Source organism: Perca flavescens, chromosome 16, assembly GCF_004354835.1.
Source record: "Perca flavescens isolate YP-PL-M2 chromosome 16, PFLA_1.0, whole genome shotgun sequence".
Taxonomy (NCBI): domain Eukaryota; kingdom Metazoa; phylum Chordata; class Actinopteri; order Perciformes; family Percidae; genus Perca; species Perca flavescens.
In genome coordinates this window covers 17,063,588-17,087,317 of record NC_041346.1, presented here as the reverse complement: position 1 = coordinate 17,087,317, position 23,730 = coordinate 17,063,588, and the positions used below count along the sequence as shown (strand labels likewise).

The window sequence follows — 23,730 nt, the reverse complement described above, 5'->3', positions numbered from 1 at the left end:
ACAGAGTAGTCAGGATCCGGTATAGGAGACTGCACTACTCAGTATGACACGATGTGCCCTGCTATGACATGAACTTCCACGATAACGTTCGAAGTCACTGTGACTTCTAATGTGACTATTATCACCACTGTTCATCATCCGTCAGACACCGCCTACCAAGAGTCTGGGTCTGCCGAGGTTTCTTCCTAAAAGGGAGTTTTTTCTTGCCACTGTCGCAATAGCCACTGCTAATGCTTGCTCTTGAGGGAATTACTGTAATTGTTGGGGTTTTGGAATTTATAGAGTGTGGTCTAGACCTACTCTATCTGTAAAGTGTCTCGAGATAACTTTTGTTATGATTTGATACTATAAATAAAATTGAATTGAATTGAAATGCAGTTTAGTTTTTGTTTTAAGTAAGAGCATCCCATCAGTGAAAACTTGAATATTGACATGGTGTGTCTCTCCTGAAGTAACACCATTTGGAACTGCTGACACTAGATTATCTTCTAATATCAAACACAGTGAAATATTTGGGGATGCGCAAAAGAAAATAAATGCAAGACAAGGTTTTATCCACATGTGGAAGAGAAAGACACTTTTTGATAACTCTGCAAACCCTTGGTGTTGTCTCAATGAGCTTCATGAGGTAGTCACCTGAAATGGTTTTCACTTCACAGGTGTGCCTTGTCAGGGTTAATTAGTGGAATTTTTTCCCTTATTAATAAAAAAGCAAAGGGTGGCTACTTTGAAGAATCTAAAATATAAGACATGTTTTCAGTTATTTCACACTTTTTTGTTAAGTACATAATTACATATGTGTTCATTCATAGTTTTGATGCCTTCAGTGAGAATCTACAATGTAAATAGTCATGAAAATAAAAAGGAAACGCATTGAATGAGAAGGTGTGTCCAAACTTTTGGCCTGTACTGTATATCCAAAGATATCAAACTATTCATTTAAAGCAACATTGGCTGCTATAGCGCGAGATAGAGAGATACTTTGACACCAAACCAACTAAACTGAAGTGACAGTAGTTGGGCCTTTCAACCAAATAAAAAAAAATCATGGCAGTAGTCCTTTCTTTCTGTGCCAACATAAAACAGTTCATAGAGGAGACGAAATCTCCTCTTGCCATTGCTGCATGGCACTGTGCAGTAGGAAAGTGGCTAAGATGAAAAGCAGAAAACAGGATTTATCTTTTGTAAAAGTTAACACTGCTAAATTTAAGTGGGCAAACTAAATGCAGCAGTTTGCTTTTATGGTTTGCATTTGACATCCACAGGGATGGATGCGCTGGGGAGGACTTATCACACTCAGTAAGTGGATCCTTTCCTTTCTTAAATTGTTCTTTAGTTCTGTTCTTCAGAGAGCAGAGGCAAAAAACCTGCAGGTGGTGTATCCGGTTCAAGATTCAACACCTATTGAGAATATATTTGAAAGAGTCTCAAGAAAGAGACATTAAAGCCTTTCTCTTGTTTACAATCTATACTGATAATTGTGCTCCAAAATGATTCTCTCTATGGGCCACCAGAATTAAACTAAAATGTAAACAGAAAGAAAGAAACATTAAATGAGGGACAAAACTTATTAACACATTATGTAAATGGTTTGACCCATCTGCCTGCAGGTGAAGTACCCCTCTGGCTTCAGATGCACGGATGTGTGTGTTTTGCTGTGAACTGTGCGCGCTCTGCTCTCGGTCCTGCATGGCAGCGAATCACTGCAGCACAATGGAGACGTGAGAAAACAACGCTGTGTTTCTAAAATCACCGCCGCTATCGAGCAACCTTTTTGCGCTCTTTTCTCTTCCTACAATTACCAACTTTACACCTTGTAGATATTTGATAATAAGTAATGGAAGTCGCTCCAACACTCCTGTTGCTGCTGTGCGGTCTGAGCGTTTCTCTGGCGGCTGATTGGGAGTTTGCGGACACTCATTTGACCTACCTCGGTGATGCCATAGACTACAAGGATCCCTGTAAAGCCGGTACAGTGCATTTTACCGTTTCTACGAAAAGATCGTTTGCATTTCTTTTTGTGTGTATTTAGCTATGCGTGTTTTGCCAAAATCCATATCCCAATACAGGCCATAATCACTGTGAAAGACATTTATAAAGTTAAATGTAGCTCTTGATGATGTAGATGTGAAGACAATTAGCAATTTAGGATTACATGTAGATAGAAAAAATGCAAAAGATAACCTCCATATTTTCATACTATTGTTAGTTAATTAAAAAGGTATTGAGTGTTAACCTGCATAAGATGAAGTACTAATACTTCCACAGTTAAACCTGTATTTTCTTCATGTGTTACTTCATTTGAAGATGTTTGTACCACTATACTTGTTCTGTGGGAATCTGTTTAATCTCGGTTTAAAGTAAAAAAAAAAAAAAAAAAAAAAAAAAGTGTATTGCTATCATGGTTGAGACAAATCACTTGACAACTCTCGAGTACTGTTCTAGGTAGTGATGGAAGAAGTACAACATTATGAAAATACTCCATTACAAGTACATGTCTTGTATTTATGGTTTTACTTATGTAAAAGTACAAAAGTATCAAAAATAAAAAAAACATACATATTAGGTGACAGTATGGCCCCTTTTATGATGCTGTATTATATTATTAGATTGTTATTACTAATGCATGCAGGTGCAATCCATTGTTTAAGTTGAGGTAGAGATAATTTTAACTATGTGGTAGTTTCATCTACAACAAAGCATCATATTTTATAAGTAAAATATAGATTTTTTTAAATTGCTGTAATAACTACAGCTGTCAAATAAATGTAGTGGAGTATTTATCTCTGAAATGTAGTGGAGTAGAAGTAGCTTGGAATGGATGTTCTCAAGTGAAGTTGTACTTCGGTGCAGTACTTGAGTAAATGTATTAAGTGACATTCCACTTCTGGTTTTAAGTTTAAGGGATCATAGGTTTGAAGTCTCACATGTTTATGTTAAATAAAAAAAAAAATCTAGAGTTAAAAACTTCCAATAAAACATAGCGTATTGATATTATATGCAGATATTACACAGGACACTGGTGACATTTCAATTGTGCATAATGAATTAAATGTCAAATCTAAACTAATTGGCATGAAGCTGCCAGAGTGTCTCTCATTTAGTAAATCTGTTTGTCTTCTCCTGTGTTAAAGAATATACAACTTTTCTTTTTCATAATGGAACACACCAAACAATTACTTTGGTTATTAGGGGGCCTCCAGCTGGTTGGGGTCCCTTTTCACTTGTGACTTCTGAAGCTTTCAAAACACACCACTCTTCTTCCGCGAGGCAGTTGCCTGGAGACTCGAGGTCATTGAGGCTGTGCCAGCACAGTCCTCGGCTGGACGCCGGTGAAATCCCTCTGGCTTCAGGGCATGGGGTGCACACTGCAGGGGTGACAGTCATTTACAGTCACCCTTTGCATGAGTGAATTCACTTCAAAGGCAGACACAGGGCCTGCTATGTCTTTTCATTTGGACTTTCAAAGGTTGTTACATCACATGGCTAAATTAGGTATTTAATGGGAACGACACTAGTGAGCTGTTCTGCTCGACTAGTACAACATGAGAGCTATACAGGAGGTCATAATAATGGAAACAAAATATTCCCAATAAGGGAATAGAAAACATGGTCAGAATGTGTGTGTGATGTTTTGAAGCCTGGATTTAGATTTACCACTCTGTGTCGTCTTTGTCAGTTATTGGAGACAGAAAATCCTAATTTGGGCTTCAGAATTAGCTATTGAGATTCTAATGTCTTGTGTGTTGTGGTTTGACTTTGTATTTCAATCAGAAGTTAAAGGTCCTTTAAAGGCTTTCCCATTCACTTCAACACATTTTGTTGGAGCCAGCAACCCGACTTTAGTCCAATTTTTTGTCCAAGACAATCATTCCAGCTTTTGGCATGTTTGGTTTCTTATGATTTCTTGCTCTTCTTTGTCTCCCAGTCTTCAGATGCTGAGGTTTTTATCTTCCAGGTTCTGTGCTACGCTGCTATGTAACAATAAATTACAAGTTAAACAATAATAACAATTAATTACAAGTAAAGGTCCTACATTCAAAAAGTTTATTTAAATAAAAGTACATAAGTATTATTTTTGTGGACTCACATTATAAGAATACCAACATATTTTGTTATCATTGAGTTCTGAGCAAATTTTTATTACAAACATGCTAGCTATTGAAGTTTTTGATTTGTGAAGATTTGTGCCTGATGTGATGTATGAAGTTTGATTATTTAATGTGTAGTTTCACTCACATTTGTCATGTATTAGCCTGTTATTACTTGAAAATATTGATTTCAAATATGTATAAGTGTATGTTTCAAGTGTAAGCAGCATTTTAATGTCTATGGTTGTAACTGGTTGAGGGGAAGTTAATTGTTTACAGTATATACTGCTGTGTGGTTTAATCTAACAAGTAGAAGTAGATGTGTTTTGTCTATATTAGATAAACTAACTGTACAATACTTGAGTAAATGTACTTAATATCTTTCCATTTTAGTTTTGAAAAGAAACACAGCCAATCAGTGGTAAATGATGAAGATCACCTTAACCCCGGTTTTAAAAATCTCTGTTTGGTGTCAAAGGGCAAAATCAGATCATGATTGTGATCATTCTGTCTACATGGCAATCCATACTTGGCATTTTACAGTATGTTAAAAGATGAAGCCTGAGGCTGACATTAATATGCTGTTAAACGTGATCAAGAAGAACTCTGGGCCTCGTACAAAACACAAGAATAATGTGTGGGATCTCCATGCTGCTAAACACACACACAAAACAAACATACAGTGACCCAGTGTTCAGAGGATAATCACGATTCAGATGGTTGGTCACATGTGATTCATTTGAAAAAGACAACGAGTGTCCTCTTATAATTTTTTGCCACAGAAAGAAATATGTTTAGTCCGTATAGTAAAGCTGTTAAAAGCTGCTCTTCTTCACCTTATCAGGCATGTAAAGGTCTTTGCTCTGATGTAGAGGACTTTACTCCTGGGTTAATGAGTTGCTGAGCATGAATATGGAAACATATTCAACAGAGTTGTGTAAATTTGGGGAAAAAACAACTATGCAGACGGCATAGGCTGTTCATATGAAGCTCCTATAATGGCTATTAATGGTTTCTTAAAGGTTCTTTGCCATTTGAGTATCTAAGTCCAGCACAGTGTGATCACAATCCTGTAAAGTATTCAGTTCACATCTTCATTCTTTAAAATGACACAGTAGCTGGTTCTCCAATATGTTTTAGTTTGTGTGCTCAGGAGGTGTGTTTACTGATCAAACAGACACATGGGGTCCCGTTCAGAACTCTTTTCAGGAAAGAGATTTGCACTAAAGACACAATAAAGCATGCAGTGAGTTTGGGCTGCTGTTTGCAGGAAAAGAAAACTTAGTAAAATTGAAACTGGTTCTGTCTGTGTGGAGCAAATCATTGAACCCACTGCTCAAACAGCATACTGCATGTAGCGAGTGTGAGCTAGTGAGCTTTGAGTGACTTGCTTTCTTGCCAAGAGTTGGGTGTGAAGATTGATACTACTCTCATATCTCTTCATTAAACATGAAGCCACAGCCAGCATATGGTTAGTTTAGCTTAGCATAAAGACTGGAAACGCCTGGCTCTGTCCAAAGGTTTAAACAAATTGCCTAAAGCTCACTAATTCACATTTTTATATCACATTTGTTTTAGTTCTGCACATAACCCTCCTTAAAACCACAGTGTGTTTTTACACTACGAATAAAACAAACAATGTGTCAATTACTGCTGGCTGTAGCTTCTTATCAAACATGTCAATTTATTGTTTTATTTTTAACATTATTTAATCTTTATGTATTATTTATTTGTGTGTTCTTTGGTTTGCCCCAGCTGCCTTTTTGGGAGATATCGCCCTTGATGAAGATGACCTCCGAATGTTCAAAGAAGCCCACAGCAGTGATGGAGCACAGCACACTGTCCAGACCAACCACACAGACTCAGGTATCAAAGCAGGATTACATTTACTAATCTATGAATAATTCTGACTGACTATATAGTGAGTTCAAATAAAGGGATTATGATCAATGCAGATGTTTTACAGTTAACAGTTCCAGCGTCAGGAGGAGTAGGAGAGCTGCAGACAGAAAGAGTCTCCATCGTCGAAGGAGAGCAGCCACCTCCAGACCTGAGCGAGTGTGGCCGGATGGCATCATCCCGTATGTGATCAGTGGGAACTTCACCGGTGAGTTCTGAATGAAAACAGTTAATTATTCATATATTCTCACATTGGAGTCTGCTATATTCAGCCAGCGTGTGTCCGTTGCCTTGTGCGGGTTTGACATGCTGAAGCTGTCAAACTCTAATTCCCATCAGGCAGTCAGAGAGCCATTTTCCGACAGGCAATGCGTCACTGGGAGAAACACACTTGTGTAACATTCACTGAGAGGACGACTGAAGAAAGCTACATCGTTTTCACCTACCGACCTTGTGGGTGAGTTGGGTGCTCATTAACCATTTTTAAATCATTTATTTGGTTTGTTTCATTTAATCCCTCAGCCTGTAGACCAGTGTCTTCACTCACATTGCAGACATTTTGATTGATTTTGTTTCTACTGTGCGTCGATTGATTTCTTTTCATTTTTATATGATGTGTAAGTCACAGAGTGTTTTATCTTCCTTCAGCTCATTGTTTTGGTTTTCTGGCCCAAAACTTTTTTTCTGTTTAGTTCACAGCAGGTTTTTGTCGAAAAAAGGTCTAAAGAAAAAAAACATATATATACACTACCTGCCCAGCACCCAACGAGAGTCAAAGTTGGCAATTAGTTGGTGAAAATAGTGGAGCATTAAGCAGCTAAATAGCCCAATATTTCCCTCAGGAGTTGGTGAGCAAAACAGAGCTAAAAGAAGAGTGAATATTAAACTCATTCGCAATTCGTCAGGTGGCCAGAAACACATCTCCAAACGAATGCTAATGTTGCTCCGTGTCTGCTAGATGTGTAAAAAGCAACTGTTTCCTAACATGTTCATGCAAACATTATGTTTGTATGTGACAAATTACAAAACTCAAGTTTGAAGAGTTGGCTAATTAACTATCGAAGTATCCGGAAAGAAATGGAAGGCAATGGCTGCCAGGGGCTGTGGAAAAATTACATCAAAGAACTTAAAACTGTTAAACCTGCATTCCACAAAATGTGGGTGCTTGAACTTCCAAACACATGGTTGTATGGTCCTTTTAATATGCACAGGCAGCAAAGAATCAGTGTTAGTTCTGTTAGTGCTCCAGGATGTGGAGCTAAACAGTGTCGCCCCCCCTGCAGGTGTTGCTCCTACGTGGGGAGGAGAGGTGCTGGCCCTCAGGCCATCTCTATAGGAAAGAACTGTGATAAGTTTGGCATTGTGGTGCATGAACTCGGACATGTGATCGGCTTCTGGCACGAACACACACGTCCAGACCGTGACGAGCATGTAAGCATCATCAGAGACAACATCCAACCAGGTACTGTTACTGTGTTGACATGAAAAGAAAAGTGCGAAAATGTGTGTGCTCACTGACCCTCCAGATGTTTCTCCTTGCATTCAGTCCACTGATTATGTGTAAATGAATAGGACAGGAGTATAACTTCCTGAAGATGGAGCCAGGCGAGGTTGACTCACTTGGGGAGGTATACGACTTCGGCAGCATCATGCATTATGCAAGGAATACATTTTCCAGGTGGGCATTGTGGTCCTTCTTATGTTTTTCTTTCCTAAAGTTACTTTTGTGTTAAAGTGAATGCAAGGATCACTTTTATTTCCTAAGTGTACTTTGTTTTCAGCTCCACCGTTGTTCACATTAACAGGCCATTAAACAGCTCCACAGGGGCAATTATTCGCTCAAGAGCCTAACTGTTGAGCATTTGGTGATTCACTCTGTCCACTCTGCCTGTATATTTTAACTGGCAACATACAGTGCACCAGCCTGCTCCTAAACAAGGCAATCATCACCACTACTGTACCACTTGTGACAATCAGTGATTAACTGATTCTGTTGCGTTTCTGGTGTTTAGAGTTTGAATTGACTACATAGTTCCCTGATAAGAGTTCTGACTTGTTACTGTAGTTGCACAATATTTAAAGGTGCAATATGTAATATTGTGTGTAATACTGGCAGCTAGCGGTTAAAATAGTTACTGCACTACCAATTCAAAATACTGGAGAGTCGTCTCCCCCGCCCCCTCCTGCCCAGACTCGAAGTTCACGGGGGTTGCCAGGCTGAGACCGCAGCATTCACAACAATGTAGCTGGACGCTTTTCTCACATAGCCAGACATTACTCCACAGCACAGCCGAGTAGCTAACGTTAGATGCTGGCTATATTGACAGTCATAAAAGCCCGTGCTCACGTGGAGCTCTGTAACCAACTAACAGACACACTTTTTCGTCTTAAAATTACAGTATGAACCGCTAAAAACACAACAACCTCACTGTTCTCTCCAGACGCCAGTCAGGCACACTTCCTCGGCTTAGAATTACAATACGAAACGCTAAAAATACCACTACCTTGCCGACGGAACACACTTCATTGGCTTAGAATTACGGCAACAATCGCTAAACACACTGCAAACTCATAGTCTCCTCTTTCCGATTTACAGCCCCCCTCTCGTGGCTTAAAATAACTCACCGTTGTCGGCTCCAGCCACTGAACTACACATTATAAACAGCCATGGGCTGCTTGCCTGGTCCTCCCGGTAACGTTAACAGTTAGCAGGGTTAGCATGGCGGCGTTAGCCAGTACCAGTCGGATCACTTTACTGGCTATGTCTCAATTGTTTTTGCAAGTAACCAACTCGGTTACTCTAGCTATATAATTCAATGTGAGTACACAAATGTTGAAATGACAAAAAATGCCCATCCCTAGTAGCTGTGATAAATTAGCGTGGAGCTAATGCTTACCAGTTCAGGAGAAAATAAGCCAACTCTGCGTCCTTTTGGGCTCTAAGCTGTCTCCATCTTTCAAATACATCTCCAATATTTACCAGGGGGTTGTTACGTCTCTGGTCACGCAGAAACATGCTGTTTTCATTTTTTTATGTCATGTAGAATCTATCTCCGTTGATCATGTTCGTTTGTTTGCTGCTTTCATGGCTGTACTAACGTTACAGCTGTAGCGCGCTGGGTTTACGTTTTTACAGGTATATCTGTCAACCCGGCCTGCCTGTCAAACTGGGCCGTTGATAACAACACACAGATCAAAACATAAACATAAATTCCGTCACGGATTGTAAATTTCAAAAAGAAAAAATACTGAAATTAGCATTGTTGTCAGAAAAGATAGTATTTCAGTTTAACATGTTTCCTTAATATCTGATGAGGCATTGGTGTCATTTTTGGATTTATTACAGTACAAATATTTCATATTGGACCTTTAATACAGGGTTTATGATAATTTTGCCTCCCTAACTGCCCTCTAATATCATGCTGCATTATCAGCTGATCTACTACACTGACATGGTGTTTGTCCCTTCATTCAGCTCTGCTAAACAAGCCCCATAGGAAGCCTCAGGGGATTTGATCCTTTATTGTCACAGAAATGGTTTCACACTAGCCTCCTTTTCATTTCTGTCTTGTGCATGTTGTTGCCCCGTTGCTTTTCTCTGTGTTTTGGTTTTTTACCTCCATCGCCGCTTTGCTGGTCTGGGTCATGGAGGCGAGCCAAGCTAAATAAAGGCCTGGTAGTTCAGGCTTTGTTGAACAATTTGGGCTGGAGTGGCCGTTTTCTCTGGCATTCAGGAGCGGGCTCCACTGAGCCGGCTGGCACAGTCGAAAGGGCCCCATTCAGAGTGCTCTGTTTGCACATGCCTGTCATTCATGGGTGCATCACCATGGGAACTGTGCAAGGGTGAGCTCCAAATCTAGTAAGAGATTATCATAAGAGATTATCAGAATCAATAAAGTATCAAGGAGTTGAACAGGAGTCGGATCTTAAAAAAAAAAAAAATCTGTCTCTCTGCGTGAACCTTTGAAAAAGAAAGTGAACAGCTCACGTTTGTGATTTGTCTGAAACAGGGGGATCTTCTTAGACACGATCTTGCCCCGTTATGACGTCAATGGAGTCAGGCCACCTATTGGACAGAGGACCAGGCTGAGCAAAGGGGACATTGCACAAGCCCGAAAACTCTACCAGTGTGCAAGTAAGCTGCAATAATAATAATTTTAGACTATCATTTTCAAAGCCAATTAGATATTACACATCATGACTGAGTGTGCACTGTTCTTCATTCTGAGACTTTAATGTTATTTTCTCCGATCTATTATAATATAACCATGTATGTTATGGTGTGTTGTTGTTAAAGGGTGTGGGGACAGCCTACAGGACAGTGCTGGAAACTTCTCTTCTCCCGGTTTTCCGAACGGCTACTCCGCGTACGCTCACTGTGTCTGGATGATTTCTGTCACTCCTGGAGAGAAGGTGAGTGATGGTTAATAAGTGGAAGCATCAATTCAATAAGGGCTAGACACAAGTTACTGACTTAAAGAATGCCCACAGTCTGCAACCTCATTGTTAGATGCCACTTAATCTAGACTGCTTCTTTAAATCTTGATACCAAATTTTTCTTGTAACGATCTGCCCTCCATGTGTGTCTCCTGTCTCATAGATTGTGTTGAATTTTACTTCCATGGACCTCTTCAGGAGTCACTTGTGTTGGTACGACCATGTGGAAGTCCGAGACGGGTTTTGGAGAAAAGCTCCTCTGAAAGGTCTTTAACTTTCATATACAATAGACTCCCTCTCTCTCCGTTGAGTATCATGTCATTAAAGCATTTAAGGCACTCTCGAGAACATGCCCCCAAAACTGCAGTTTTAGCTAACTGGGAGCTCTAGACGTAGCTGCAGCAACTCCAGTTTGCTGGCACAGATTCTGGTCGTTTTTTTTTTTCTATCAACAGTACTCGCATATTTATAGCAATCAAGATTCACGTAAAAATTGGCCGGAGTTCTCCTTTAACTTGATGCAGTGTCTAAGCACCGTGAAGTATTGTTTTTTCATGCACTTTGGCAGGCCGTTTTTGTGGAGACATGCTTCCAGATCCAATCATCTCAACCGACAGTCGACTGTGGATTGAATTCAGAAGCAGCAGCAGCTGGTTGGGCAAAGGCTTTTCAGTAGTCTATGAAGGTACAACATTGACAATATGTGGATTTTAATACACCCTTTTTATATGCTACATTCTCATGTGAATCATTAGCATTTACAGTAGTTTTTTTTCTCCAGATTTTACATTTCCTTTGAACTGTATACTGTAGGCAACTAAAGGTAGAAATATAGAAAGCCAATCTCTGAATGAAACAAATCACTTCTCACCTCCTGTGCAGCCATTTGTGGGGGAGAGGTGAAGCGGGACAGCGGCCAGATCCAGTCCCCCAATTATCCCGATGACTACCAGTCCAACAAAGTGTGTGTATGGCAAATCACAGTGGCAGAGGGTTTTGATGTTGGCCTCTCCTTTCAGTCATTTGAGGTAAAATAACTTTTATTTTGATTGTTTACATTGTTTACGTTAATTAAAGCTGCGTAGTGAGTAGTTTCTGTCAGCGCATCCACATGATACAAGCCTTCCGTGATCGTGCACCACCCCCACCCAGGACACGGAGGATTAAAAAAACATGATGGACTCTTCAAAAGAGGTAATTATCTTCGCTCGATTTTCTGCGTGTCGAAAGTCGCCGGACAACACTATTTTCTATACATAGCCATACTGAGAAATACAGAGAGAGTTTTGTGGCGCTGGTAATCTTAATTAGCTTTGTATCAACTCAATGGCATGAATGAAACAGATATTCATTAGCATAAAAAAGTTACACACTAAAGCTTTAAGAAAGCAAGGAAATATCTCCAAAAGAAATGGCCCAACTGTGAGAATGCTTCACAAACCACATATTCCCTCAGGTAGCTTGGAACTTTATTTTTGTTAGCTCTTACTTTTGTGTTTGTGATTGCCCGGTCGTTGAAAGGCAAGAAGCACCATCATCTGCTGTAATGTCTCTTTGCACACTTCTCTGTCCTTGCTTCCACTGCAGATTGAGAGACATGACAGCTGTGCCTACGACTATGTGGAGGTGAGGGATGGCAGCTCAGAGAGCAGCCTGCTGCTCGGCCATTTCTGCGGCTACAACAAACCTGACGACATCAAAAGTAGCTCCAACCAGCTCTGGCTGAAGTTTGTGTCGGATGGCTCGGTCAACAAAGCTGGGTTTGCGGCCAACTTTTTCAAAGGTCAGAAAGTAATTTCAGTCACAAACTGCCAGCGATAAAAGAACATTTGGTTTAATTTTGTCAAATATTTCATTTGGCAGAGATGGATGAGTGCTCCAGACCTGACAACGGTCACTGTGAGCAGCAGTGTCTGAACATGTTGGGCAGCTACAGATGTGCTTGTGACCCCGGATATGAGCTGGCAGCTGACAGACGTAGCTGTGAGAGTGAGTGTAGAGCACCACTCCACACACTAAAAGCCTGCAAGCTAGTTCAACTCTTGTATGCACTCTGCTCCAAGTGGAGTAGCCTCCTCTCACTGCAACATATATCCAATGCACCCTTTTGATTACTTCAAGTGAAAGTTTGCCATTTTGGGAAATACACTTATTCACTTTCTGGAGGAGAGTAAATTTAAAGGATACCCCTCTAATATCTTTCTGTTAAATATAAGACTACAGCCTGCAACAGGTTAGCTTAGCTTAGTTGAAAGACTGGAAACAGGGGTAAACAGCTAGCCTGGTTCTGTCCAAACGTAATTAAATCTGCCTTTCAGAACCTGTTTGCCCCTGTTTCCAGTCATGAAGCTAAGCTATCTACCTACAGTTTTAGTTGTCGAATTTGTTGAATTGAGTTTCTACAACAAAATAACCTCAAACAGGCCTGAGGACAGCAGCTGGGAACTATCGACTTAGACAACAAGGTCAAAAATATGTTTGTTATTTGTTTAAGTTTTTATAACGAACACAGGGCATTGTGAGAAAGAGGTCTCATCTCTTTTGCACAGTTGAGACATGACTCCCTGGGAGTCTCTCTTCTACCACAAGAGGGCAGTATCTTAACAGTACATTACAGCACTGACTTTATTTATCTTAACAGTACACATAGGAATTACATTTCCCTTCAGTACAATTTGGTGAATTTCTTGATTTTATAGAAGAAAAAATTGATTCTTCAACCTTTAATAACTATGATTTATTCCAGTACCACAATGTCCTGTTACATCGATTATACTTGGTTATAACTTTATTTCTTGAAATGTATTTGTAAGTAACAGAAAATGTAAATTGAGAGATTTTTTTTTCTGCATGTAAATTCTTTTTTAAATGATTTAAAAATAATAAATAATAGTTTGAAGAATTTACAAATTCACACGAATGGGTGTTATGTAATTTATGTGATGCAAGTGTTTCTCTCACACTTCTACCACTGTGTTTTCTCCCACCAGCAGCTGCCTGTGGCGGGTTCATCACCATGCTCAATGGCTCCCTCACCACCCCCGGGTGGCCCAAAGAATACCCACCCAACAAGAACTGTGTGTGGCAGCTGGTGGCACCCATTCAGTATCGCATCACTCTGGTGTTCGATGTGTTCGAGACCGAAGGGAATGATGTAAGTTAATGAAAGTGATGTTTTTCTGTTAATCTGTAATATATTGTAGTCTTTCTGCAGACATTTTCAGATACATACGGATACAGACACATCAGATAACCTGCTAAAATCATTCATCATTTCCCAGGCCAATTGCCGTAAGTAAAATTGTCCAGTGTTTACCATCAGGTGTGTAAATATGATTATGTGGAGGTGCGCAGTGGGTTGACTCCAGACTCAGAGCTTCACGGGAAGTTCTGTGGAGCGGAGAAACCCGAGGTCATCACCTCCCAACAAAACAACATGAGGATCGAGTTCAAGTCCGACAACACCGTCTCCAAGAGGGGCTTCAAAGCTCATTTCTTCTCTGGTAAGTAATGAAGAGTGAAGTACTCCGGAAATTCTGAGGAAGTATTACGTGGTACAGTAAGAAGGTCAAAACCATCACTCTACTCTGATAACAATGCAGGCAGCTGTCTTCAGTTTCTGACACAAGAGTGGAGGCAGTGTTATTTAACTCTGTGTGAAGCTTGGATCTAATTTTGCACAACTTAATAATTTAGTGGCATGCTTTGTGTTTAAGTTAAATAAATCGCTTAATTGCACATTCAGAATCACATTTTTCATTATTTACATTTATTCTTATTTTGGTCCAAGTCTAGTGTTTGTAATTCTTTTTAATTGTAAAGAATATTTCATTGCAAAATACTATTCAACAAACTTATAAAAACATGGAAAGTGCTTATTGCCACATCAGCTTGAATAAATATTTTGTTCTGTGGACAGGAAGAACTGATTTCTTTTTTTTTTTTTACTAACATAGTGCTCTCACCCAAGAGATGTTTTGCTGAAAGATGACCCAGGGTTGTTTCATACTGCAGATTTTTCTTCCTTGAGTAACACAGAAAGCCTTTGTGTCTGCACTCAGCAGCAGATCTGGGCCTAAAATGTTAACTTGATATGTTCTGCAAGTTATCTGCTGCCTATTGTGACAGATTCACATGTTGTGCAAAGGAATTTTGCATTACAATTCTTTAAACATCTCAACAGATATAGATGAGTGCTCCAAAGAAAATGGTGGCTGCCAGCATGAATGTGTGAACACCTTCGGGAGCTACAGCTGTCAGTGCCGCAGCGGCTTCATGCTGCATGATAATAAGCATGACTGTAAGGAAGGTACTGAAGGTGTTTCTGCTCTCCCCTATATATATATATACACATTTTTTTATATAACCTTTATTTAACCAGGAGAAACCCATTGAGATTAAGAATCTCTTTTTCAAGGGTGACCTGGATATGTTTGATTTAAAGGGTAATTTCACTCAAATTCCAGGAAGTCTCGATAAAATGTGATTGTATGATTCTTCACCTTTGTCCACCAGTCCTTTGAGTTTATCACCCCGCCCTGACCTCGTGAGAATCAGCTTACACCTGCTGGGACCATTTAAAGTCACAAAAGGACAGAGGCTGGGGCGTTCAACTTTCTTACTTTGTTTGATATTTCTTATTTATATATCCATGGATTATCTAAGTGTGGATTGTTTATTGGCACTACTTGTAGCTACTTATTATGTCTATTAAAAGTAAAATACCCCAGAGGACACTTGTGTTGAAGAGGAGGAAATGATGTGACCACTCACTGAAGCAGCTTTCATTGTTTTATTCTGAACTGTTATTTGCTTTGTTTTTCAGCGGGCTGTGATCATGCTGTCAACACTGTGTTAGGCACAATAAGCAGCCCCAACTGGCCTGATAAGTATCCCAGCAAAAAGGCCTGCACATGGTCTCTGTCCACAACCCCAGGCCATCGTATCAAAATTGTATGCCAATGGATTTTTTTATTTTTTTTATTTAAACTTTATTGTCAAATTAAAGACTTGAAAAACAACTTATCGAAGTAATTCATAACTTTTTTTAAACATCTCGCAGGTTTTCAGTGAGATCGACATGGAGTCTCATCTGGAGTGCGCTTACGACCATCTGGAGATCTACGACGGGCGTGACACTCGTGCCCCGTTTCTTGGACGCTTCTGTGGCACCAAAAAGCCTTCTCCAGTCGTCTCCAGTGGCAACAAAATGTTCCTCCGTTTTTTCTCTGACAACTCAGTGCAGAAGAGAGGCTTTGAGGCTTCATACAGAGCAGGTGGGCAAATCAACCATAACTTTTCTGCCACCAAAAAGCCTGGAAAATGAGTAAAATGGAGAAAGAATAAAATACCAAAAATGTGACATTATAACTATGGTTTTGTTTTCTGCTGTGTTTAAAAACTGCATTCTTTCCTCTCTTTTACGAGTTCCTCTTTTTGACCCTCTAATTTTGTGGTTGTGAATTCCCAGAATGTGGAGGAAGCCTGAAAGCCGAGGTCAAGACAAAAGATCTCTACTCTCATGCCCAGTTTGGAGATAACAACTACCCCGGCGGCTCCGACTGTCTGTGGGTGGTCTCTGCTGAGAAGGGTTACGGAGTGGAGATCATCTTCCAAGTGTTTGAGATCGAGGAGGAGGCAGACTGCGGGTATGATTATGTGGAGCTGTATGACGGCGCTGATATCAAGTCTCCGAGGCTGGGACGATATTGTGGATCTGGGGTAAGGCTAAAAATATCAGTCTTGTGTAGTAATCACTATTTAAATTATTCTTCAAAAAGCATCTCACTTTGTCTTCTTCCTTTCCCTCAGGCCCCAGAGGAAGTCTACTCAGCCGGGGACGCCATAGTTTTAAAGTTTCACTCAGATGACAGCATCAATAAAAAAGGCTTTCATGTACGCTACACAAGCACAAAGTTCCAGGACACGTTACACGCAAGCAAGTGACTCTCTGAAACTACCCCAAACCTAAATGGAGACTTCACCCCTAACATTTGGTCAGACACACCCATCTCCAGGCGAGGATGAATGCATGGATTGATACCACAAACACCAACCTGCATACTTTACATTCACATCTGTTAGACAGAGTGAAGCCATGCAGACAAATTGCATCTTTACTCTTCCTCATTATATAGCTATATAGGATGAAAGGCAAGGACTAATTTGCATTGATTATTTTGAGTAAATTCAGTCACACTGCCTGTAATGAGCTGATTTTGTCATAGCACTGTGTTGAGATATAAAATGTATATATTGTGAAATAGTTTTTTTTTTTATATATATATATTTGTTTATTGGAACACATCACATCAAATGACATAAATCTTGTACGTTTACATGTGTGACCTTTTTAAACAAACATACATGTGGAAAAAGGTAGAGAAGAAAGAAAGTGAGAATTAAAAAGAAGAAAGAAGATAACAACAACAACAACAACAATAGCAACAACAACAACAATAATAACAATCAAAAAAGAAAAAAATACAAAACTCAAAACCCTAATGAATGGAATGCACTTTGTTGTATTATATCACTGGACAAATGCACATGACAATAATAATGAGTGTGGAGCACAAATCTAATATGTTGAAAGCTCAGTTTTTTACTTTGGTGAGGTTTTTGAGTTCACATCCAGTAGATTAACTCACGGCATATTTTGAGTGAGTATAATTAGCCTGTTCTTTGTATTCTCTTGCAACAAACAGCAGTACAGCATGAAATTGATGAAATTAGTGCCACATTGTTCAATTCATCCAATATTTTCCCTTTATATCTGCTCATCAGTAAATATTTCTATACTGACCTTAAACAGCTAGATATTTAGAGTTTGCTTTACCCTCACGGATTTAATTTCTTAACTTGCTCCAGTGATGTAAAAGTGTACTTAGAAGGTTGTCGGTACACTGTGACATCACCGATGGGTGTGGTTACAGGTGCAACAGAACCCACATCTTATAGAGTGTGGTCAGAAGAGCAACATAAAACCAAATAGGAAAGTGAAACACTGCTTTTCAGCCTGGTATTAAAAGAGGAAATTCACTTACAGGACACACACACACACACACACACACACACACACACACACAACACGACTGGTTGTGTGTGTGAACAAAGGGAGGAAGGCAGCACATACAGCCTCTCACGAAGGTGAAGGGATTGCTCTTGAGGGAGTTGTTTACTTTCTGTGATCATGACCTCATGATGAGGACAGTAACTCTTAAACAATGACACATAGTGCTTCAGCATCTACTGTATGTAATCAAATTACAAGGATGTTCTATTTATTTTTATGTTGGAATAAGCACTTTGGAAAAAAGTTTCAAGAAATGCTTTTTATTAAATTGTTACCCATATAATTTTGGTGTGATATTGGGTGCCCCTTATATACATCAGCTCTTGGGTCAGCCAGGGTAAACAGTTGGTACAGTGAAGACACCAAGCCCAACAATGTGGAGATCACATGAAAATTTTATTGAATGTATTAGTTTATCATGCACAAGAAAAATTATTGAATCATTAAAATATTAGTGCACCACAACGGTCAGGTAAATAGACAGTTTCACATTCGTCACTGAAGCACAGCTTCTCTGAAATGAAATGCGTGGCAGTAGATCCAGTCAACAAACAAACTGAACAATGTGTTACAAAAATGTTATTTAAACGTTCCCTGTGGAAGTTTAGTCCTCTAGTAGCGTTATAGAGCTGTTTTTCAATGAGTGTGTACATGTTTTGGGATGCACACAATCCTACCAATGGTGGCACACTGTTCCACTGATCAACAGGTGGCGGTAACACACCAAGATATGCTGCAATGTGCCAGAAAATAACATAAGAAGACTGCAAGCTAGCAAGCATGGATGTGAACAATGCTGGAATTTGCAATTTTTTTATGAGGAAGGAAATGCACTTGTTGGTTTGCTAGACCTCAAGGATACACACAATGCGTTTTGGTGAGCAACGCTAAATGTTTACTTGTGTTTGTTTGACAACTCCACAGGGCCCCTTTAAGATACATCTGTTACTATTGGACAGATAATTCTAATATCAAATGTAAATTGGAAAATTAGAAATCTGCCACTCTAATTCATTACATTTATACATTTTTACATGTTTGTTGGGTAACGTTTTACCCTTGTGTTCCCCTTTCAGTTGTATTTTTGTCATAGATTTCTAAATCTTTGGTAAGAAAACTTTGAGAGGCTCATTTTCATGCACTTTATCCAGAAAGCCCAAGTTGAAGTAAGGGTACAGCGTCTCAGTGAAGGTCTCCCTGAAGGTGTAGAGGTGTATCATGCACTCTGCGTTGTAAAAGGACACCAGGCCCCTCTTGTAATCCAGGTACACTCCAATCCTGGCCAGTGGCTCCTCCAGGGACAGGACTGTTGGGGGTGAAGTGCCAGCCATGTACTGTATCCCATAAGAAAGGGACAGAGTCCAGAAGCCGTTGGCTGGGAGGGCTTTGATGACTCCCTTTCTAGGCACTGACTCTCGGGCCACCCCCACAGTCCAGACTGTGCTGCTATAGACTTCAATCTCCCAGTAGTGGCGCCCATGGGTGAAGCCCTGGCTTCCGAGCAGTGACAGGGCAGCGTTGAACCTGGAGGGGTTGTCCTGCACGGTGTGGTTAAAGGTCTGGTAGCGAACACAGGTGAGGGAGGAGGTCAGGCTGAGCCAAGGGTTGGCCGTGCTGGAGTTAAATGTGATGGCTGCTGGAACTAAAAACAGGAAAAGTATAAAATTACAAAATAAATTGAAAGATTCTTTGACAACACATGTTGGTTCTCAGATGATCAGTGTTGGTTTCTGTGTAATTCCGTGATTGCAGTTTGCATTTTCAAAGTAAGATAGGACCAAAGTGTCACTTAAAGTACCTGGATAAATGCTTCCTTTCATCGATTTCCACACTCTGTACTGCAGGGGCCCCGCAAACCGACCCTCGCACAGACTGGGCGGTGTAAAAGTGGGTTTCTCAAACTTCAGTGAAGGCCTGCCAACAAAAGTAATGTCAGAACAGTAAAGAGAGAGAAGAAAAAACAAGGCCCATCCAGGATAAATTGTTTCCCACACTCACCTCTGTAGCAGGACTTTGATGCTCTGAAACGAGACACAGGAATAAACAAAGGATAAGAGAGACAGATGGGTGATTAGTTTTGTTGTATCTTAAAGACGAAAAAGCTTTTTCCACATGACATCAATGTCTGAGCTCACACTATCCCACCCTGTGGGATCTCCCTGTGGCCGGGGGAAAGTCCCGCAGCCGTGGCCTTGTGCCTGAGCTAAACTACTTATCCTCCAGATCAACGAGTGAGATCACTGGCCTACATCCTGTCTCCACTCACTGCTCAAGTCTTTTGTTATTAGAAAAGTAGCAACAGTGTTAACATTTTTACCAGTATATGTAAAACGGTACTCTTAAAATGAATGCAAACTGACATGCTCAACATGTTTATGGCCTTTAATTTATAGTGCACAAACTTAAACAGCTTAGCCAAAATGGTCACACCCTGTTCAGTTAAGTCTTGAATGTTGATGTTGGTGCCTGTTTTGACCTGGAAATATATGAGAGAATGATGTATAAAACTAACTTTCCCACGTTTTACATCTCCACTTCATCTTGTTATAAATAATTCTAGAAACAAATGAAGTTTGAAGTTTGAACAGCTCAGCATATATCGCCTTAATCATCCCCAAAGCTGACTCATCGTGCTGTTTAATAACTTCCAGATGGACTGTATTTATCGTGTATAAAGTTGATATGTGCTGAAATTACCCGGAGCAGAGTGAAGGCGTCCTGCTCTTTCAGTTTGTCCTCTATCTCGTGGACGGCTCTCTGCAGACGAGAGATCTCCACACACAGCAGGGCCTTGTGCTCGTCCAGTCGGATCAGCTCTCTGCGCTCCTCCGTCTTCAGCTTCACCTGCAGCAGCTTCTCCTCCTGGTACAGGAACTGGTGCAGGTCGCTGAACTGGGCTTCAATGCGTTGCTTCAGGTCAGCGGTGTGCTCCTAAGTAGGTGGAAGATGATGGACATTGTCACTGGGAGAAATTACTTACAGTGTTTTCACAAAGATGCAAACCTTAAATTTTCTCTTTTGTACTGTAACAATCAAAATAATAATAATAATAATAATAATAAGATACATTGCCACATTTTTGCAGATATATCCATTCCTTTCTGGAAAGTCTGATTTTAAGACATTAAATAAGTCAAAGTGGACATCCATAGTCCAGTAGTATTTGAGGCGTGTCCATTATGTAGAGCAGTGTTTCTGAAATGGGGGTCCGTGTACCCCTTGGGTACTTTGGAGTACTGTAGGGGGTACGTGAGATTCCTTTTTGAAATGTTAATCTCAAATATATCAGTCATGCATAATTCATCAAATTAATTTAGTTATGGATTCTAAACATTTGAAGTAACATTTAAGTGTGTTTCAGTTACAAGCATGTACAATGTACCTCTTCATATAGCCTTTTTTTCTACCAAAAATGCGTTGCACTCGTCAGGGGGGTACATTATTGAAAAAAGTTTGAGAACCACTGATGTAGAGTATGTGTGTTTTGGAAGCATTTCCTCTCACCTTGAGCTTTTTAACCTCATCCTCAGCTTCTCTGTCGCACTGTAGCGCAGTGTTGAGCTCAACTTTAAGGGAATCCATGGAGCTGTTCAGAGACGCCTGACAGGATAGAGACACAACATCATTGCATACTGACCCGGCGGCCCGCTTCACATTTCTGATACAATGTCACATCTGCGTTTACTAGTTGTTTTGGCGCAAAAACAATACATAGATACAGATCATAAACTTATACATGAAAAATAGATTATCACCTGCAGTGATGTAATTTACAATTCAGATGTAGGATATAGTTTCCACCATTACAATGACCATATGTACTGTACTATGCACTAAGTACTGAGATGCATCCTAATGTGTAGACATTTTGAAAATAAACAGAAATCATTCAAACTTTATAAAACAAAGCTTAACTCACCCTGTACTTCTGTTCAGCCTCCTGTACACACACCATGGTATGATTCCTGTGCTCCTGGGAGAGGCCACACACCAGACACACCAGCTCCTGGTCCTCCTCACAGTAAAGCTTCAGCTCCTCTCTGTGTCTGCTGCAGCGTGGGACCGGAGCAGGAACCCTCTCTGTCATGCCAACATCTGCCAGGCGAGGTCCAGTCCCGCTCTCCTCCAGACCCTGACAGTAGCTCTCTACTATGTTGGCAACGATGCGGTTGGGCCTGTAGCTTTGCCCGGGGTACACCTTCCTGCACTGAGGGCAGGAGCCTGTGCCTCCCTGAATGGGCCCCCGAGGGCCGGTCCAGTAGCCCTCGATGCACCCCTGGCAAAAGGTGTGATCACAGGGCAAGGACACCGGCTGCTTGAAAAGATCCAAGCAGATGGAGCAGGTAAGATCTCTGCTGATTCTGTGTGCTGAGCTTTTGGTTACTTTTCCAGCTATGGGAGGCTGTCGCAGCTTTTCCATCGCTGCAGCAAAGTCTTCTTCCTTTGGTTTCCAACTTTTCTTGTCTGGCTTTATCCCCTGGTTTAGTTTTTCCAAGTTCTGCAGATAAACTGTCTGGATTTTTTTCACTTCTTTCTGATTTTTACTCATTCCTTTGCCTTGATTGTTTTCTTTTGTTCTGAGTGTACAGCTGGACCTCCACGTCCTTCCTCTCCTGTAGAGTGTGGCTGCTTTCTTTGGCCTCCAGTCTTCCTGTTGATTGTGGGGAAATGAAGTGGGTGGTGCTGAAGCAGCCACAGCCTTTTACGTCCTCAGCAGATAGTAAGGGGATCTCAAAGGGCCCCTTTTCTTCCTCCAGACTGACATCACATCTTATTTAGGAAACCAAGGCGGACCATGGATATTCTATCCTTGCCATTTTTCTTTAGTGAAGTCTGGCCAGTAAGTGCAAGAAATCCTGCTTCACCAAACTCTTAATCTGCTGTCGAGTAACTACAGAAAAATGTAAATCCTGTGTGTGTGTGTGTGTGTGTGTGTGTGTGTGTGTGTGTGTGTGTGTGTGTGTGTGTGTGTGTGTGTGTGTGTGTGTGTGCCAAAGTGTGTTTGAGACTGAGAGAGACCAACAAGAAGTCTGTGAGCAGTAACATAGTTCCTGCTTATTTTTATGGCAATGCTCTCTGCCAAGTAAGTAATCATTGTTGCTGAATGGTAAACAAGATCATTAAGAGATTACATAGAGAAAGAAAAACGTCCTGCAGGCAGAAAGCTCGACCATGGGGAAATACAAATACCGGGAGTTTCTTTTTCCCCATCCAGTTATCGTAACAGATATTTACAGCCTGGTCCCTGAGGGCTGGAACATCTGTCCAGTAAACTACAGTTTATTTACAACAGACTTATCAAGTGACTTGCTACAAAGCAAAAGAACCCTGTCACATATCAGTATGTGAACAGTTTAAATATTACAGTGTGGTACATCAGGCAGGCTAATCACACTAAAGTCAAAACAGATCATGTGATTATACACTGGAACATATTTAAAGGTCAAAAAGTGTACATTTTAAAAATGCGTGTGTGTGTGTGTGCGTGTGAGAGAGAGAGAGAGAGAGAGAGATACACAAATATAGGACATTCAACATCTTATCTGGTGTCTGGAGTGTATTTAAACGTTTTGAGTCTCTTGTTGAAGAGAGAACTTGTATGTAAGCCGGAGACAGCGAGCAGCTCAGCAGCTAACTTCACATGGACAATGGTGACATCTGGTGTCCAAACTGAAAATAAAAATTAGATGAATGATTATAAAGTACAATATAGTTAGTGAGTGAAAACTCTTAAAGTATCTGTTAATGAAACTATAAATTTACAAAATGCAGTGAAGTAAAAGTAGAAACACAAGAAACTGAAGTGCTAATTCCTAAAACTTAAAAAAAAAAAAAAAAATGTGGTACAATAATATGTAGAGCAAGTAAACATTAAATCAGTTAATTACTTACAAAAATGTAGTTCTAGTAGCAGAGAGGCCCCTAGGCTCGGAAAGCAGGGAGGAAACAGATGAATGTGCAAGTTGTAAATAATGGAAAGCAAATGAGAAACAATTATTATTTTTCTATTTGTGTGCATTGTACTATCATTATCAAGTTTGTTTCCCACAGATCTACAGTATAAGGCAAATGCCGTGACCAGGATGACAAAGTGATGAGGAGCTGATGAAGCTGTGTGAGAGGGAGCAGGTACAAATAAATCGGTGGAGAGACGAGGCAGGTGTGACAGCACTAACATATCCAGTAGTAGCTCACCTCTGTCTCCTCTCCCTGTGGTTTAGTGGACCA

At 40.4% G+C, this 23,730-nt stretch overlaps 2 protein-coding genes across 2 annotated transcripts; one reads left to right on the top strand and one right to left on the bottom strand.

Moving 5' to 3' along the window:
- The first annotated feature begins 1,837 nt into the window (after positions 1-1,837).
- LOC114571340 (bone morphogenetic protein 1) lies at positions 1,838-16,567 on the top strand. Its single transcript, XM_028602237.1, has 20 exons — positions 1,838-1,970; positions 5,847-5,957; positions 6,058-6,198; positions 6,330-6,447; positions 7,274-7,452; positions 7,563-7,668; positions 10,001-10,125; positions 10,288-10,403; positions 10,591-10,693; positions 10,996-11,112; positions 11,310-11,455; positions 12,015-12,210; positions 12,291-12,416; positions 13,418-13,581; positions 13,750-13,930; positions 14,611-14,736; positions 15,253-15,380; positions 15,490-15,703; positions 15,898-16,148; positions 16,239-16,567. Exons 1-20 carry the CDS (start codon positions 1,838-1,840, stop codon positions 16,371-16,373), a joined length of 2,916 nt encoding a protein of 971 aa, XP_028458038.1. The 3' UTR covers positions 16,374-16,567.
- A 1,312-nt stretch (positions 16,568-17,879) lies between these two features.
- trim69 (tripartite motif containing 69) lies at positions 17,880-22,417 on the bottom strand. The gene is made up of 6 exons (XM_028601771.1): positions 21,422-22,417; positions 21,007-21,102; positions 20,200-20,433; positions 19,501-19,523; positions 19,301-19,416; positions 17,880-19,144 (listed from the first exon to the last, which is right to left on the bottom strand). The coding sequence occupies exons 1-6, from the start codon at positions 22,049-22,051 to the stop codon at positions 18,600-18,602; spliced, it is 1,644 nt and encodes a 547-aa protein (XP_028457572.1). The 5' UTR covers positions 22,052-22,417; the 3' UTR covers positions 17,880-18,599.
- Positions 22,418-23,730: the final 1,313 nt, after the last annotated feature.

Coding starts and splice junctions, on each gene's coding strand:
- LOC114571340 (XM_028602237.1), top strand. CDS start 1,838: ATGGAAGTCGCTCCAACACTCCTGTTGCTGCTGTGCGGTCTGAGCGTT. Junction 1,971..5,846: donor CAAGGATCCCTGTAAAGCCG/GTACAGTGCATT, acceptor GGTTTGCCCCAG/CTGCCTTTTTGGGAGATATC. Junction 15,704..15,897: donor TGAGGCTTCATACAGAGCAG/GTGGGCAAATCA, acceptor GTGAATTCCCAG/AATGTGGAGGAAGCCTGAAA.
- trim69 (XM_028601771.1), bottom strand. CDS start 22,051: ATGAGTAAAAATCAGAAAGAAGTGAAAAAAATCCAGACAGTTTATCTG. Junction 19,524..20,199: donor ACGCCTTCACTCTGCTCCGG/GTAATTTCAGCA, acceptor GTCTCGTTTCAG/AGCATCAAAGTCCTGCTACA. Junction 19,417..19,500: donor ATCAAAGTCCTGCTACAGAG/GTGAGTGTGGGA, acceptor TTTTGTTGGCAG/GCCTTCACTGAAGTTTGAGA.